General features: G+C 42.1%; 1 protein-coding gene across 1 annotated transcript; it reads right to left on the bottom strand.

The window, feature by feature from the left end:
• Positions 1 to 776: 776 nt before the first annotated feature.
• HAL (histidine ammonia-lyase) lies at positions 777 to 14,843 on the bottom strand. The gene is made up of 20 exons (XM_083462910.1): positions 14,450 to 14,843; positions 13,470 to 13,530; positions 13,281 to 13,308; positions 12,764 to 12,838; positions 12,444 to 12,516; positions 12,229 to 12,295; positions 11,978 to 12,015; positions 11,774 to 11,899; positions 11,143 to 11,282; positions 9,696 to 9,743; positions 8,711 to 8,858; positions 7,626 to 7,721; positions 6,995 to 7,053; positions 6,668 to 6,748; positions 5,832 to 5,897; positions 5,575 to 5,740; positions 4,385 to 4,519; positions 2,708 to 2,816; positions 2,522 to 2,591; positions 777 to 1,064 (listed from the first exon to the last, which is right to left on the bottom strand). The coding sequence occupies exons 1-20, from the start codon at positions 14,694 to 14,696 to the stop codon at positions 906 to 908; spliced, it is 1,992 nt and encodes a 663-aa protein (XP_083319036.1). The 5' UTR covers positions 14,697 to 14,843; the 3' UTR covers positions 777 to 905.
• Positions 14,844 to 18,842: the final 3,999 nt, after the last annotated feature.

Raw genomic sequence — 18,842 nt, 5'->3', positions numbered from 1 at the left:
CTAGTCCAGTGTCCTCTTCTCACAGTGGTCAGGTAGGTGCCTTTGGGAAGCCCACAAGCAGGCCCCAATGACTGCAGGGAGTTCACAGATAACATTTATGCAGTGGGTTGGACTTGAATAACTACCCAGCTACTTCCATCTACCCAAGGTGGTTTGTGAACATGTGTTTCCTTTGAGTAACAACCTCCCCTCCACAACAAGATATGTCGTTTATAGAGATGACTTCACAAAGCAAGATTTATATGGCCCAGGAATCAGCACATTGGCTTTTTAAATTTTTTTGTAAGAGACCAAAGATGGTATGGTATAGTCATCCGTCTCCGACTAGGTTCTGGAAGGCCAGGGTTTAAATCCTTACTTGGCTATGAAGTTCACTGGGTGACCTTGGGCCAGTCACTGACTCCCAGCCTAACTTGCCTCACAGACTTGTTATGGGGATTAACTGTGGGGAGAAACCATGTATCCCACCTTGTGCCCCTTGGAGAAAAAGGTGAGATATAAGTGCAATAAGGAGAGGAGGAGTCTCTGTAAAGATTGCAACATTAGATTTATTGTTCTTATAAATTAAAAAAAAAAGCTAGCTAATTTTAGTTGGCTAAATTATAGTTTGATGTTAGTGTGGTTAACTTAACTCACAAAATGAGTCACATCTGCACAAGTTTTGTCGCATCCACCCATTTGCTACAGATAAATTTAACATTCACCTTGTTTTTGTACAAAGTTCAGCCATTGTGAAATCATTCAAACTGATACGGCACTTTCTCAATGCCCATGAATATTTTCGGCTTTGGAATCTTTTTATTTTTTGGCCTTTGGCATAAAGTACAGAATACGGGAGTTATTAAAAACACACAGATTTTGCTATCAGCTGAAGTACTGGGGTTCGTTTCTGATAGCATTTACTCTTAATCAAATTCTTCTGAGTCGCTATGATGATGTTGGTGGCGACAGCGTGAGGCGTTTTCACTTGCTGCTAATGAAAAGGCAGTAGGGGAGATTGGCCTGGACTCAGGGAGGTGCTCCCTTCTGTATTTTTCAATGTATGGTTCAGCTACTTCCCAAACCTACAGGTAGGAAGAGAGAAAGTAGTGTCAGAAGCAAAAGATTGGCAGATAACATTTCTCAAACATGATCCTAATCATATACTTAAAAACCATTGGTGCAAGTTAGCAAAAAAACCTACTTTCAGTGGAAATGTACAGTGCAAACATCTGGACAAAGTAGGCCCTGTGGGTATGCCCAGATGGTGGTTTCTGAGGAGGACTGATGTGTGTCCAATGTACATTGCCTCCGTACTCCATTCCATCACTCTCTACAAGGACACACAAGACCAGCTCTATAGGGGAGGGAGGGGAAGAGGGAGCTGCATTTTATGGTGGGCTCACTTTAGCAAACAAATACCAAACACAGCACAGGAGGCTGCTATCATTTCCACCCACCCCCTTCTCATGCTGGAACTAATACTTGAGAAAAATATATCCAGAGGCTGTGCCTGGCCTTAGAAGACTGTCAAGGACTCAGATATGCTGAGGGATGGCTTTGTAATATGTATACTAGCCAGATTGAGCACGTGCAACATGTTCTTTTTGAACAATAAAACACACTTAACACAGAATGATCAAAAACAAGATTCTCATTTCTTTATTATGAACTTCCTGTCAGAAGCTCAAGCCTCCTGCAGACATACATGTTAATTCAGCTGTGGATTCCATGTAGTCTATGGCCAGACATACAGAATATGACTTGTCATTTGTAACACAACTGTCCAGGCTTCTAGTCCACTAAGAAGCACAATTTGAAGTGTTGGCTTTGACCTCTAAAGCCCTTTGTGTCTTAGGGCTCTTTGCTCCCACATGAACCTGCCCAGATGTTAAACTTCCTAAGAGGTCCTTCTTTGAGTCCCTTTGCCATCATCAGTGAGATTGGGGGTGACCTTTGATTGGTCCTTTTTAATCACCTCTGCCCTGTCTTAGGAAGATTCTCCCCAATCACCTGAATCCAAGCTTTGTTATTTTTGTTCCCAGGTGAAGACCTTTTATTCTTCCAGGCTTTTTAGATGCTGTTTTAATTTGACCTGGCTCTGGTCTTAATATTTGGCTTTATTGTTCTGCTAATTATTTATTGTATTGTATGCTTTCAATTTCTTTGATTGTGAGCTGCTTTGAATAGTGGGAAAGAAATATCTGGAATAAATAAACATGGTTCGCTTGCCTAGCTACAATCCGTCTTTCACTTTATGATAAGCATGATTTACTTCTCTAACCCCAATCACTCAAATGTTTGGTGGTAGACTTGTGGTGCTGAACAAGGGTCAAATATATGGTTTCCTCCAACCTGTTTTCCTAGATAGCAAATTAAGTCTTCTTGGTACAAGATTGTTTTCCTTCCTCATAGAATGTTGGAATAAATCATAAGCATGAGGGCACATATTATGCAGCAAGTAGCTAAACACACAGAGGAACTTTTAAAAATCATGGAGTCTCCTCATCAGACTCCATTAGCTGCCAATATCAACACTTGCCTTCTGATCCACAAGCAGTCTGTGAGCTGCCTCAATGTCTGGGGCCATGAAGCGATCTTTCATCCAAGGCCTGAAAGGAGACAAATTGAACAACTTCTAAATCTGCTAGTAGTGGTGGTAAGTGGTTAATGTTTGGCCAATGTTCTCAGAAGTTACCGTCTCTGGGCAAGTGTTTGTTTGACATACCTGACAACAGAGCGCACAAGGTCATAGACTTTTTCCAATGGGGTCGTAGTTCTCAGGGGGCGTAGAAACTCAATGCCCTGGCATGCTGCAAGGAGTTCTACAGCCAATACTAGTAAACAAAAACAACATAAAACACCATGGCAAATTCTGGTCATTTTTAAAACATTCGATGTAAACAGATGAGGATGAGATCTTAGGACTAGTGCTCACCATCAAATGCGCACATTGTTACTATGGGTTGACTGGATATATGAAATGCAGAATCCTATATTTGAAATGGTTCTATGAATCTAGATGCAAGTAAAAGACTAAAGAAACTTAAATCTACTTTCCTATGGAGTGTGTTAATATTGTGGCACTCTGTGCAGATATATATGCACATTTGAATGAATTATACACACATAAAACCCATAAGCATGACATGAAAAGCATGCAAAGATTCTAGAACAGTTTTACTGAGTCAGGACTCAAAGCCTTGGAAAGAGGAATTGTGATGCCAAGGTGGAGGTGAGGTTCTGCATCAAAGGCGGAAGAATTAACTTCTCCCTGTGGCTTGGATTTCCTAAGTTCAGAAGTCAGATTAGTTTGCCTTACTGCCACAGGGACCTAGGACTCGTCTGTCCATTCCCAACAGCAAGGGCTGGTGGATTGGCTGGCTGGGCTCCCTCGCTTGCCTGCCTGCTTGCTTGCTTACTTTGAGGCCGCCGCAGCTCCTGGCAACCTGGCCAGCCCCAGAGGCACCATTCACCTGCGGAGCTTGTAGCCAGGGCTCCTGCAACAGAGAGCTGGGCAAGCCTTTGGGAGACAGAGATGCAAGAGAGCATCAAAGGAAGGAGGGAAGGAAAGAGGGACAGAGGCCCGTGTTGCCCACGGCACCCTAGGGTGCCACAACACACTGATTGAAACCACTGATCTATGCAATGAAGCACAGTGAACCAGGATCACTTCTTACAGTGTCAGTCTAAGAAACTGTGTTGCCTGAGTTGAAGTCCAAATGCCCCAAACCCACTAGAGCCCCACACTTAAAAATACATGTAGCAGCACTGACACCAATTTCTGCGTTCATCTATCTTTCCCTCAAGAAGCCAACCGAGGGAGGCTGCTCCACTCTCTTGTATTGCAGTGCCTTTCCTGATCTCTTAAATAGTTTTGGGGTCTGCATTAAGTCTCTTGCCATTCTGACCCTAAACACTTTGGCATGAAAGAATGCAGGCAATTCTTAGTATTATGTCTTGTTATTGACAATCCACAGCAGTTCCTCTGTAATATTTTCTGAAATTATTTGTTATTTATAATTTATATTTGTTCCTACTTATTATCATCTTCATCTCATTTCTACAGTGTTTTTTTATAAACTGCAATATATATATATTTATGTATAAGTGTGAAATCCAGTCAAATGTATTTTTAAAATGCAAGCAATTCCCATCGATTTCCATGAAGCTTACACACAGTATGAAACACTGGTCACATCCACACTATACATTTAAACCATATTTAAAGCACATGGCTTCTCCCAAACAATCCTGGGAACTGTAGTTTATCTGCCACAGAGCTACAATTCCCAGCACCCTTAACAAACCACAGTTCCCAGGATTCTTTGAGGGAAGCTCTATGCTTTCTGTGTGCAGCATAGATGTGACCACAGTTAATATCCAGTTGTGCCTATGACTTTACCTTGTTCAACGTGCTCAATGACTTTGAGTGCTTTTCTCGCAGCCCATCCTCCCATGGACACGTGGTCCTCCGTAGCGGCACTGGTTGAAAGAGTATCCACAGAAGACGGGTGGCACAAGGCTTTGTTCTCGGAAACTGCAAAAGTCCAGTTTGAATAAATGGTAGCCTCTGAGGCAAGCCACCATGTAAACCGTGGGTTGTCAATCTGGTCCCTACCGCCCACTAGTGGGCGTTTCAAGATTCTAGGTGGGCGGTAGGGGGTTCTACGGCACAAGCTGAATCCTCCTTCCATCGAGCACTGGTGGGCGGTAAGGAAATTTTACCATCAAGAAAGATGCATTAGTGGGCGGTAGGTATAAAAAGGTTGACTACCCCAGATGTAAACAATGCCCCACTTTGAGCAGCCGTCAGTGAGGGAAACGAGGATCCCTGAAACGCTTTTGTAACAGTACTCTGTGCAGATCAGCAGCGTAATATCAATATATAGCATCCATAAACCTTCTTTCCCCCCCAATGTAGAGGACACTCCAAAAGCGCTCACACTGCCAAGGAGAAAGACAGCATGGAAGGAACACCAACACAAGCCCTGTATTTGTGCTTCCCATAAGCATCTGCCTGGATCAGGTCAGCTTCTGGGTCTGACCTAACAGGGTTCTTTTTACATGTTCAAAGCTTCCTATACATTATCTCAGCAATGTTTATCACAGTAATGCTGACAGCAGCCCTGCAAGGTATCCTTGTGCTGCCAATGGGAGAGAGGCCAAGACCATGAATTAGAGAATAAATGGGCAGAGAAGAGATTTAAACCAGAGACTTGGGCCATGTACACATTACTGTTAACTCTGGCTGCAGTGTGCTCCCTCCACTAAATTTTGAATCTGCCTACTCAGGACATGAGGGAATATCTAGAGCTATCCTGTAGTTTCTTGTAATGTACTGGTTGCATGTGATTTATTTAAATGCCTTGACATTCTAGAAATGGCCTAGCTATTCCAGCAATTGGATTCATGCTGTATTTAGGAATTAGGAGACACACCCCAAGTGTAATGGTCATGTGTACATAGCCCAAGACTCAAATACCTGAGAGGGAAATGCAAGAAGACTGGTCAGAGCAGCAGATTAACTCTGGGATATTGAGAGGTCCGTGTTTTCAATCCCTCTGGCAGCCCCTTCAGCCATTTTGTACTCACCCAAGGATGCTGCTGTGCAGTGTGCAATCATGAATCCAGAGTTCAGACCTCCTTCTGTGACTAAAAATGGCGGCAACTCACTGAGGGATGGGTTGCAGAGCCGTTCGATCCTCCTTTCGCTAATCGCAGCAAGTTCATGGACCCCAATTGCAAGATAGTCCAGAGCCTGAAAGATATATATTGGTTTTTAGTGATGGTTTTTAAAGCCCTAAATTGTAAAAAGTAAAAAAAAAAAGGGGGGGAATGTTGTTAACTACCTTGGCAGGGTATTCACCATGGAAATTTCCTCCAGAAATTGTCTCCTTCCTCTCAGCAAAAACCATCTTAAGGAACACATTAAGGCTTCAGCAGTAGTGAGGTTGGCCATAGCAAAGCCCAAGTTATTCATTTATTATTGAATTTGTTAGAATTATTTCTATTCTACTTTTCCATTACAAAAAAGGCACATGTTTAAACGATGTTTTTAAACCAATAAAGTATGATAAGGAATATATATATTTCCAGAGGGTCAACAAAATACTTTATTTTTCATCTGGACCACCAAACTACAAGGTGTTCATATGGGACAGTGGAAGACCAGAGAGGGAGTTGATATAAGCTTCTTGAGGCAGCGAGTTCCAAAGGCTAAGTGTGGCCGCACATTCTCTCACATTCCTGCCAATCGCACTCCAATACTAATAAGTTATAGAGAAGACCTCTCAGTAGATCATAATGAGCAAATAGGCTCACATGGGAAGAGATGGTCCTTAAGGTATCCTTGTCCTAAGCTACAGGTAGGTAGCCTATGTATCTGAAGAAGTGTCATGCATACGAAAGCTCATACCAATAAAAAACTTAGTTGGTCTCTAAAGGTGCTAGTGGAAGGATTTTTTTTATTTTGTTTGTCCTAAGCTGTTTAGGTTAGGGCTTTAAAGATGATAGGCCTCAGGTAAGTTAAGAACGATACGCTTTAAAACTTACAACCTATATGCACAAGTATGTAGGATCACTTTTGCCTGACAGCTCCTACAGAAACAATGAAAGCCACAGGTCCATGTGGAACGGTTTGAAACATACACTTGACTCAGGCAGCAGAATTATGCAAAAAAGATACAGGATTGTCTGTTGCACTGTTGAGTTCTGTGGTGATTATGTCCTTGACAAATGCTATTGTGTCATTTGCAACGCCATGAACCTAAAAGAAATTTCAGATATTAGCCACATATCTTGCATCTTTGTAAATTACTGTTTTAAATACAGACCTAGTTTTATTTCTGTCCTGCTCCTGGGACCTCCAAGCTTTGCCTTCCATGGTTCTAACTTTTGTTAAGAAGAATAGAATTCAGCTCACTGACAGATTTGAACCATTTTCTTTACATGTGGAAGTGATAACTGAGTTCCTGGCTACACGTGTCAGAACCAAGTTTACATTCAGCTTTACCTGAGGGCAGCAACGCAGTGTGTATGCATCTTGTACTCTATCACAAAATCGATGAGATTCTGCAACACAGTAAAATGAAAACCTATTATTTTAAAGAAGAAGAAAACATAGCAAAGTTACTATTTTAATTCTAAACCTCTCTAGCGCCAAGTCAAAATATGAGATTTGCCCTGGAGTATCACATGCTTGGATAATGTGAAATGTTACACTTACAGTGTATTTTGTTTTAAACGTTTTACAAAACAAGATTTAAAAAAGAAAATGAAATGAGATTTGCATATTGTCAGGCTGAAGTCTGACAGTTGGATATATTTAATGAACAATTTCATTTTTTTTAATATCTGGGACTTTTTAGTAAGAAACGGGGAAACAAAATTCAAGGAAAGCCTTTCTGGTAACTGGACCAGTGCTGAAAACTATGTGGAAGGGGCTGAAACAATTACCCAGCTGAAGAAAAGACATTCCTTTGGTTTTTAGCAAATTATATCCAGGACTTAATTATTTTTTCTTACTTACTTTTGAGGGCTAGATACAGCATTTTAAAAATAAACCGAGATGAAATTATCAGATTGTTCCAGCTTCTTTTCTAAGCAAATATGCCAAGTATGTATCACCCAAAATGGCCATTCACCTGCTATTTCAGAGGGATGGTGATCAGAATCTAAAAGTGACCTGAATCGAAAAGCCACCTCTATCTGCCCTCGATGTGGTCGCAGTGCATGAATATCTGTTTTAAAATAAAGATAGAGAGTTACAGCACAACACTTATTCCCTCTCTTCAAATTAAGGACAGTTTCGCAAGCAACACTTGGACAGGTGTATTAAGCCTGGGACTATAGTTACGTGAAATCTGCAGCAAATGCTACAGTGTGGAGTGATTCCGGCCAGGATTCTAGCCAGCCATGCCCTTTCCAGTATACAGTGGTGCCTCGCAAGACGAAAATAATCCGTTCCACGAGTCTCTTCGTCTAGCAGTTTTTTCATCTTGCGAAGCAACCCTATTAGTGGCTTAGCGGATTAGCGCTATTAGCGGTTTAGTGGATTAGCGGCTATTAAAGGCTTAGAGGTTTAGCGGCTAAAAGGCTATTAGCGGCTTAGCGGCTTAGAAAAAGGGGGGGAGTGAAAAAAAATCGGAACACTCGCAAGACGTTTTCGTCTTGCGAAGCAAGCCCATAAGGAAATTTGTCTTGCGAAGCAGCTCAAAAATGGAAAACCCTTTTGTCTAGCGGGTTTTCCGTCTTGCGAGGCATTCGTCTTGCGGGGCACCACTGTATTCCATTCTATTTGCCTCTCAGCCTATATCAGCAACATTCAGTGACACTGAGCATGCTCAGTCTCTCTCGCTTACATTGTTTTGGATGGTTCTACAAACTTTGTGGTTCTCCTAAGCCTACTGGTACCTGGCTATAATGTGTGAATGGCACCATTTTGGCTACTTAAGAATCCACACTTGGAGATTGAGATGTTGGAGCTTAGTATATATGACCAGGCTTTAAAGCAGTATAGATCACTTAAACCGTTTTCCATAGGGCGTTAGCAGACACTAAAAGCAATGACGTTGGTAGTTCCTACGGTCACAATTCTGCTGGCACTGTGAAGATCAGAATCACATCATCACAGAAATGTGGGAGAAGCAACAAAGCAAATACCCAAAACCCCAGATTTAAGTATGTTCTGTAAAAGGGACCTAGCAGCCTTAGAAAATGCAATACTAACCAGTATCAAAGGCTCTTGTTGTGCCCTTCAAAACTTCTAGTGTGAGGGCAGCCACTATGTCAGCTTGTCTAGCAATTGCACTGGCCCTTTCAACTGCTTCACATCCTAGAGAAGTAATCATTTGCGTCCCATTTATAAGAGCCAGGCCCTTCAAAGAAACAAAAAGCATTAATTTTCAGAGACTCTCTCTGTATAAAGACATATGCGTTTCCCCTCTCTCCCCTCACAAGCAACGGCTGGGGGGAAATAGGGACATTCCGGGATCAAATGAGAAGCTGGGATTGCTTTTGTAATTCTGGCACAGTCCCTGGAAAATAGGGACATTTGGAGTTTATGAACTTGACATCCGTTGCTCTGGCCTCACCCACAATTGTGGCCACTGGAGTGAAAAAGCTTCTCCCGACTTAAAGCCGCTTCACCGTAAAAGTGCCTTCTAGCGAACAGTACAAATTAGAAATGCTCCCTTCGCCATTACGATACCTGTCAAAGCATCCTGATTTGACTGGGACACCCCAGAATTATAGAAGCCACCCCAGTTTCTGATTAGATCCCATAATGTCCCGTTTTTGGTGCTGCTCTCTCTTGAGAGACAGCTGGCTCCCACGAGAGTTTGACACTGAAAGATCCACATTTTTTAGGAGAAAGGAGGCGGCTGAGCTGGAGCCCATGGGGTGGGAGAGAGAGGGAGCTGCTGGTGGCGCAGGCCAGGCCATCACCACTGATGGAGGAGAAGACAAAGACAGGGATGGCAATGGGGAGGGGGAGGAGCCACTTTGGGGCTCGCTGAAGGAGCTGCTGCTGGTAACGGAGACAGGGGGCTGGGGCGGGGAAACCCCAGCTGGCTCGCATGTGCGTTTGGCACAAAAAAAATGTGCATCCCAATTTTAATCAGAAGAATATTGGAGGGTACGTATGACATGGTCTAGCTACATAGTACATGCTTCCGCCTACTGGACTATTGCTGAGATTCTATGCATTTTATTACCTCTTTGGGCTTCAGTGTAATTGGTTTCAGTCCATGAGCTTCCAGCACCTGTAAAACAGTATCAGTAACAAACTTATTGGGCTCATCTTTTGTTACCCCATAAATATTTTTAACTACTCTACTGAGAAGGAAGATGCCCGAACAGAATTGAAGAAGTGGCTTCAAGGATGTTTCAACACCCATAGTTTAAAAAAAAACTAATGGTTTAAATTAGTAGTAGTTTCAGTTCCATACATGGAATCCCACTTCTGCATTCTTTTAACATGCCCTTTCAGGCTCATGTAGTTCCTCTAGTTTGCACCGGAAACAACATATTCATTTTAGGAAGCCTCTCCCTATATCGCCTTATCAGCATAAAAATTAATTAAAAACATGACCCCGTGTTTCCTTCTGAGCTGCAATTCTGTGCATGCTCACTTGGCAGTGTGTCCCAGTTAAATCAGTGGGACATGCTTATAAGGAAACATTACCACAGTTGCTATCAGAATTCATTTCTGATATATCAGAATTCATTTATCAGAATTCATATATCAGAATTCATTTATGTTCATCACTTGAAACCATTTGAAGTTAACAGACCCTTGGCTGGCAGAACATTTCGGCTTCAGAAAAGTTCCGGCATTTGCATGCTAAGAATACACAAATCCTTTGCTTTGTCTATGGGTTACGACATCTATATTAAAAACCATGGTAGACATTGCTCATGCTACCAGAAAATCATGAGCAGCACTCAGTCACTGTCACTGAACAACAGAAGGGCACCTTGCCACTCCCATCATGCTACAAAGCCAGCAAGACATTCTGGATAGATTATTTCTACTGCTGTCTGGTTCCAGTTCTTCAGCTTGCAGTTCTCCATACATGCTGATCAGTAACGTTAGACTTAGAATACCAAGAGACTGGATGCAATCCCAATCAAATTTTTGCTCTTGCACTCTTCCTTTGGGAGGGGGTGGGAATTAAATGGTACAAAGGTACAGAAATGCCATTGCCCATGCCCAGAATGGAAGAAAGTAAGTTGAAAGTGGGGAGTAGTGGTTGAAGGGAAAGGGCAGAAAATACAGCTTAGAAACATTCCATCAAAGAAAAAGTGGACAAGCTATGAAAGCTCTAAGACTTTGTGGGAGGCGGGGCAGTGGACAGTGTGTGGATGGTCACGTGCCACTCATACACACATTAAAAATAAGTTATGAACATTCAGTTTGTGACACAAAGCCCTCATATGTCTCCCTGTTGCACATCTGTTATAATTGGTCAATAACTTTCCCCCATTAAAATCTAGGACTGAGATCCTATATTTACTTATAAGATTGCATTGTAAGAAGCCTAAATTTATTACAAATCATTAATCTGCAAAGCATCAGAACGAAACACCCCTCTTCACCTTCCACCGTTCTCACGAATGCTTCAGCAAACCAAAAGGAACCAGCAGAGCATTGTCTCTTACATATTTTGCATCAGCCCATCCACTCTTTGGAGACCACATCTTCCCTTCTCCTATGAGTCCCAGAGCAAGATGGGAAAGAGGTGCTAAGTCTCCACTGGCTCCAACAGTCCCTTGCTCAGGAATGTAGGGCAGGCAGGATGCTATAAGAACAAGAGGGTGAGGGAGAAGCAGACCTTGGTTACACAAATACACATACCATAATTCACCCTGCCCCTTGAAATTTAGCAGTGAGCTTTACTCCTAGTGACCTGAAGGAGTGCCTTATGCAAACCAAACTTGCCCGTTGCCTTTCATAGCTACAACACTCTATTGACCACCAGTATCCCAAATGGCACTGCCCCTTTCAAGGAGACAGTCCACAGCACATTGCATAGGCCTTGCTTCTATTGGAAAGTATATTCTGAAATCAATCTTTCTTTAGAAGCTGCAGGTGCAGGTTAAACTGCAAGGTGCAGGATGTCACCACCTCTCTTTGCACAGTTCTAGGTACCAATGGGAAAGTTGCTGCATTTTTTGGGCACAAAGAGACAAAATTGGTTTTTTGATGGGAGCTTCATCCCCTTTCAAAATTATGCCTATTGCACTGAAAGCTGAACCCTGCAAAAATGTGGCATAGCACAGATTACGTTACCGTTAAATGCTTCAATGACTTGATGAAGAGTTTCCAGTGATATTCCACTGTATCCTTTTGCTAAGACATTGATCCTTAGAGCTAAGAGCATACGAGATCTCTCTGGAATCAAAGGCTTCCCAACACCTGCAAGGATAAACAACCACCTCAGTATAGCCTAGAATAAATCGGAGGAAAGCAACTGGAAGATCTGCTCTTCCTTACCTGCAGAATGTGACCGAACCAAATTCACTTGAAGTTCCCTCAGAGGGAGAGAGAAAGAAAGGGGAAAAACACACAATACAATTAGTTCCAACTGCAGGCAAAGTTTTAAATTTCTTGCAAAAACAGAACAAATAAAATTGTAGACAGAACGTTTAACCAATGGAAAGTAACCTCACTAAATAAAACATGTTAGAATCTGTTTGGCTGCATTTTCTATAGGTTTCTTTTGTAAATTTAAAAAAGAGACATACCATAGCTTGCTGTTTGGAATAACAGTTCGTGCAAACTTCCCAAAACCTGTAGTAATTCCATAGACAACTGAAAGGAGAATGATAAAACAAATGCTTTACTTGCATTTTTTAAATTAAAAAAAATTGCAATTGAATATATGTAATCACTTTTACATATATTGCAGTACTCCCAACTGCTCACACCCAATTTATAAAATAAAGTAATTAATGGTTACCTCTCTGTTCCTTTAGAATACTTTCAATAACATCTCTTGATTCTCTGACTTTAGTTTCAGCTTCAGGGGTTAACTAGAAATAAAATTGTCTTTATATATATTTTTATTTCGAGCTAAAATGCAAATAAAGTATCTACAGGGGTGCTGTCACTGTAGGACATTTGGGCAGAGGTCTAGGGCCCCACCCAGGAAAACACACAGAGGGGGCCCCAGATACAACAGGGCTGGCTAAAAGAGGAAGTGGGGCAAAGGTCCAGGGTCTAAAATCATCTAAATTCCACCCCTGGGTATTTTAGAGTTATAATCTTTCCAGTACTCACCTTAATCTTATACAGCCCCTTTCCTAAATTGACTAAATCCTGTGTTGTCAAATGGTTCCCATCTAAATAAATATACTGTATAAAAGAACAGCGTTAGAATAAGAGAATACGACATGGATAAACGTAAATAACCAGTTGTGCTATGTGGACACAGTATTTATGTCTCTGTACAGTCAGTGTTGCTACAATGGGAATATCACATTTTCATATAAGTGTTTAAAAGAACTATTGCAGTTAATTTTTTTCAGCACTTCAAAAATCTGTGACTATGTTGCATGTTGCATTACAGAATTGATTTTTTTTTTAAGTTCTATTTCGTTACTATTTATTGTGCAGCACAAGCCTGTTAATGTTTTCTCAGAAGCAAATCCCATTGTGTTAAATAGGAGTACAGGCACATAGCATTTAGCATAGTATATATAGCAGACTTAGAACTTAACACATAGGGAGGAGAATTAAGGACAGGGAAAGACATAATTCAAACACCAGTTCTTCATAAGTTACTCTTGCTCCATACCTGTTCTGGTTCTCGATATTTACTATATCTGAAGCACAGCATAGGAAAATATATAATGTAATACAAGATCATTTAGATTTCAGTCCACATTTGCGGGTATAGGAGAGACAACATGCGAAAACTAAGTTCCCTCGACTTATGAGGCCTCAGAAAAACAATAGACCACCACCACATTTTTAACAAGGATACAAATGAACACCCTCAGGCTGTGATGGAATGAAGTCTGGGGACATTACATCTCCTTGTATCACTGAAAGGAAAGAGAGACAACCATCAATGACATTTTGTTTATTCTGTGGCCAGCGTAGTTATGCTTTCACAGGCTATCCCTGTAATCAGAAGTGTATTTTGCTAAGCATTTGGAATCTCTCCTAAACACCTTTATTCCATTTTCTCACATGAGAAGCTGTGGCTCAGTGGTACTCTGGGAAACCATCTGCTCTACATGCCAAAAGGTCTCAGATTTAATCCCTGGCATCTCAAAGTAGGACTGGGAACTGCCTGACACTCCAAAGAGTAGCTGCTGGTCGGTGTAGACAATCCTGGCAAGATGAGCCAAGTGTCCGACTTGGTGTGAGGCAGCTTCCTGAGTCTCTTTGCACTTCTGATTTCCAACCAGCAACTCCAGTATGTAAGCAGCATATCAATGAGGCCTGGATGTGATCAATCTACTATATGATCCATATCAGTGGGGGTGTCTGATTATTTACAGCAGAAGCCAAAAGACCCACAAGCTACTGCTTCAAAGACCCTATCAACTAATTTACGTATGGCAGTGAGTTGGAAACGAGGAGGAATAACACAGCACAAAATGGAAGCAAATGCTTCTTTTCTTCCTCTATTTGCTGTAGTCAAAGTCTGGGATGTTACAGTTAATGAGATGCAGAAGACATCCCAGTTTAAGTCCAAAGTATATCTGGATACATGTGGAGTTTTCTTTCAGCCTACCAACATGGAAAATGGAAACAGCACTCTAAGCAACCCTTGTGAAAATAACTGGAATACTGCACACTTAAAATGCATGCTAGTCCCCTCCGGACATTGATGGTATTTGGAGAGACTTCCCATCACAATATCAAAACATTTTCATTGTTTCCTGCCAAGTGTTTCCCTTTATGAACTTCTCCTTAATATGTGCAAACATTGCAACTTGTCTTCCGCTTACTTACCAACTTCCACAAATTCATTGTCCTCGAGGGCATCTTCCAAAGTATCGTCCTGATCCAGCAATCCAAGGCCTTTGCAACGGCGGACGTAGAATTGTACTTCCTCCACAGAACCAAAGCCTCCATTGTCAGGCTTGTTTTTCATGTAACGCCTGACGGCTTCTTTCCCCAGCCACCTCACTGTGCTTGCGCCACTTCGGCAAGGCACGGCAAGCCATTCCCCTCGGACATGCACCGTGTACCTTGGCATGCTTGTCCTCCGCCTGGGCTTGTCCCTCCACTGCGGAGGGTTGGTGTGAGCACCGCATAGGTGTGCAATCTGCAGCACATGCCACCTGACTGAATTCCACTGTCCCAATCAGAAAAGGCCAAAAAGCTACACACCCACCCGAAAGTTCCCTCACTCTGCAAACAAGCATGTGTATTTAAGCCAAGTATCAAATCACACACACACACACACACACACACACACACACGGGTGACACACCCCTATCACAACAAAGCAATGAGGAAACGGGAAAAGATGAAGCTATGTACACATTGGCATTTATTCCGGACTCAGTGCACTCCCACATCCATGCTCCAACCTTGCCCTACTAAGTTCATTATAGAACTTCATCTCCTGATAAGTTCGGCAAACAAGCTGTTTTCAGTTTTAGGAAGATGCTTCAGATGTTTTTCATTGGGGGCAGGGGGCATGATTGAACCTGACCCATGGACCCTTCCAAAAAATTGTTATTTAAGCAGCAGTTGACATTTTATGCTGCTTCCTGATAGCCAATATGGCTCTACTGCCTTTATCCATTACAGTGGTACCTTGGTTTACAACCATAATCAGTTCCGGAGGTCAGTTTGTAAACCCAAACAGGTTGTAACCTGTTTCGCCAATGGGGCCTCCAAAAAAATTTGTTCTTAATCCAAAAAAAAGGGGGGTTGTAATCCAAAGAAAGGTTGCAAACCGAGACATGTACTTCTGGGTTTGACGTGTTTGTAATCCAAAACGTATGCAAACCAAGACGTATGCAAACCAAGGTACCACTGCACTTTATTGTTTTTATTCATAGATTGCAAGTCAGGGATGTGGATTCTTTTTAGCTTAAGAGTTATTCCCCCCCACCCCGCCTTGGAGGAAGTCTTCAGGGGGCCACACTGACAATAGCGGGCAAATATATTTGCTGACCTTGCGGAGCTGGCTGCATTTAAGCCCCCCCCCCTCTCTCTCTCTCACACACACCCTCTCAATCCACCTGAGCAAGAGGAATTATCATAGTTGAAGGACACACTCCAGCTAGGCAAAAGCAATGGTGAAAGGTTTACCATGCTTGTTATAAGCCATGTTGAAGGTTCTGCAGAACCATCTGGCAAGGCGAAAAATCTCAAAAATCAAGACAAAAAATGGCAGCACTGGAGCTGGGTTCTGCATGTGCACCAGAAATAAGTCCGTGAGCACGAGAATGTCATTCACCATCAAAGTCAGAGCTGGTGGGTGTCTTCTTACATGCTATGTACATTACTAGTTTGAAAGTGGAAGAGACTGCATGCCAGCTCTCCACTTTTCATCACAAAGGGACAAATGTAATAGCCTCTGGGACTCCAGTCTTCTCTCTGCTGTTCCATCCCCAACTACTTATGTCCCCAGTAGTAGATGCTACCTTTGGAGACATCTCATGATTCTCAGCCTTTGGCACCACTTATAGCAGCCAGCATGTTTAGCAAACCATACATGCCACTGCACACTGTTATCAAGAAGATGGGACAAGCTGCAGAGATGTGATCTACAATTTATTACTTCTACGAGCTACTGCAATCCCAGCTACAAAATCAGCACTAGTCAACCATGGCAATTTAACAACCTTTAGACTTCAGCAACCTGAACAAGAGTCGTTTGTAGTTGGGCTAACTATTAATCATTAATTCAGATGTGTCTTTTGGGCACTGGATTATGTAAGTATATGTTGTTGCTCTCACTGAACTGCTCTTAACTTAGGCAATTTCTGACTAAGTTGTTTTTATATCTGATTAAGTTGCTTTTGTGCCTGTTGGTACTTTTATTATTCTGCAATGCATGGGGGGGGGGGATAGTGTTTATGCTGCCATAAAGAATACCACCGACTTACCCTACAGAACTGTTAACGATTACAACTAGGTGATACATGTAAAGGACCTTGAACATTTATGTAGCACTTTCAGGTCTTAAATCCTATTGCTATTTCATACTTGTTTGTTGTTAGCCACTCAGGGTTCTGTAGACAAGGTAATTTAAGTAACAAATATGGCAGAATTCAGATAATATGAATTTCCAAAACAGTGGGAAAGTGATGTTGCCATTATTTAAAAAAATAAAACTTCAATTAAGAACGTTCAGGGTGGCTTACATACAATAAAACAGATTTAAGTACCTCCATGGAAAGAACATGGCAAGTGAGATCAAATGGAGTTCAGAAACTTAACTGCTTTATCATCCAGTGTTAAGGTCTCAGAGGGGTGGAGAATGGGCTGCCTTGATCTATTGGAAAACAAAACCCCTAGATGGGTGTCACCAGTGGAGGCTAAAGCAGTGAAGAAACTCAATATGGAGGTCGGATGGCCGAAGTATTGGGAAATTTTAGAACAGGATGGAGATAAGTTTAAACTACAAAGTCAGGAGAAATTGAAGCATAAAGTAGAAAATTGGTTCCAATATCGCCAAATAATGGAATTTTTTAAACAGGACAGGAAAGTCGGTTTCCAGGTGGAAAAATCAAAATTAGAAACCGAACTGTTAGAACCCAATACTAAGAATTTATCTAGAATGTACAACTTGCTGTTGAAATGGAACACACAGGATGAAACAGTTAAATCGGCTATGATTAAGTGGGCTCAGGATGTTGGACATAACATTATGTCAGCTGACTGGGAATGGTTATGGAACACCGGTATAAAATTTACGGCATGTAATGCCTTAAAGGAAAACATTATGAAAATGGTATACAGGTGGTACATGACCCCAGTCAAGCTAGCAAAAATCTATCATTTGCCCGATAACAAATGTTGGAAGTGTAAAGAGACTGAAGGTACCTTTTATCACCTTTGGTGGACATGCCCGAAGATTAAGGCCTTCTGGGAAATGATCTATAATGAAATGAAAAAGGTACTTAAATGTACCTTTCCTAAAAAACCAGAGGCCTTTCTCTTGGGCATTGTCGGCCAACTGGTGACAAAGAAAGATAGAGCTTTTTTTATGTATGCCACAGCAGCAGCAAGAATACTCATCGCAAAGTATTGGAAGACACAAGATTTACCCACTTTGGAAGAATGGCAGATGAAAGTGATGGACTATATGACACTGGCCGAGATGACAGGCAGAATCCGTGATCAACGAAAAGAGACGGTGGAAGAAGAATGGAGAAAATTTAAAAGCTATCTTAAGGACTATTATAAACTTAATGAATGCTAAAATGTCGTGGTTTTTCAGAAACAAAGGGGTACAGGGATATAAGGTTAGACTATAAAAGAGGACTAAGATGATAGAGATTGGAAAGTAACAATTGGGAGTTGCTAGTTGAACTATGGACATTGGGATGCAGAGAGGGGGGGTATGGGGAAGTCCAAGAAAAGAGGTTTATGAAAATATGTTTGAAACTATACGTGTATGTTTGTCATTTTTAGTGTTTGTCTGTTTTTCTTAAAAATTTTGTAAAACCAATAAAAATTTTATAAAAAAAAAAAGAGAATGGGCTGCCTTGAGACTAGATCAGGCCGGCAGAACCTTCAGATTCAGGCCATGGCCCCTTTCACAACAGAGCATGGTGGAAAGCAACTGTGTTGCATACTCAGGCCTTTAGCATCTGCATGTCTCTGCCTGGTTCTTCATCTCTTTTTCCTTATGGCAACTAGATTGCTGCAGGCTAGCAGCTTGCTGGATGGTGAGTGCTTGGTGGGGGGTGGAGACAAAAGGGAATGGAAGGAAATGGAATGGAAGGGTATGCATGAGAGTATATATATGGAGGGGGAAGAGCGCATGTGCATGTTTGTGTTTCACACCCAACACCAGTTCTGGTCCCAACCACCACTGGGAATGAAAGGGCTAGACAGTAGCTTTTTGCATGTCAGTACTCTGTATACTAGGACGAGGGTGGCGCTGTGGGTTAAACCACAGAGCCTAGGACTTGCCGATCAGAAGGTTGGCGGTTTGAATCTCGATGGGGTGAGCTCCCGTTGCTCGGTCCCTGCTCCTGCCAACCTAGCAGTTCGAAAGCACGTCAAAGTGCAAGTAGATAAATAGGTACTGCTCTAGCGGGAAGGTAAACGGCGTTTCCGTGTGCTGCTCTGGTTCGCCAGAAGCGGCTTCGTCATGCTGGCCACATGACCCGGAAGCTGTACGCCGGCTCCCTTGGCCAATAAAGCGAGATGAGCG

The sequence above is a fragment of the Podarcis liolepis genome, assembly GCF_965112155.1.
Source record: "Podarcis liolepis genome assembly, chromosome: 10".
Lineage (NCBI taxonomy): Eukaryota > Metazoa > Chordata > Lepidosauria > Squamata > Lacertidae > Podarcis > Podarcis liolepis.
Note: the sequence above shows the minus strand (reverse complement) of the source record. Positions and strands in the feature narration are given on the sequence as shown.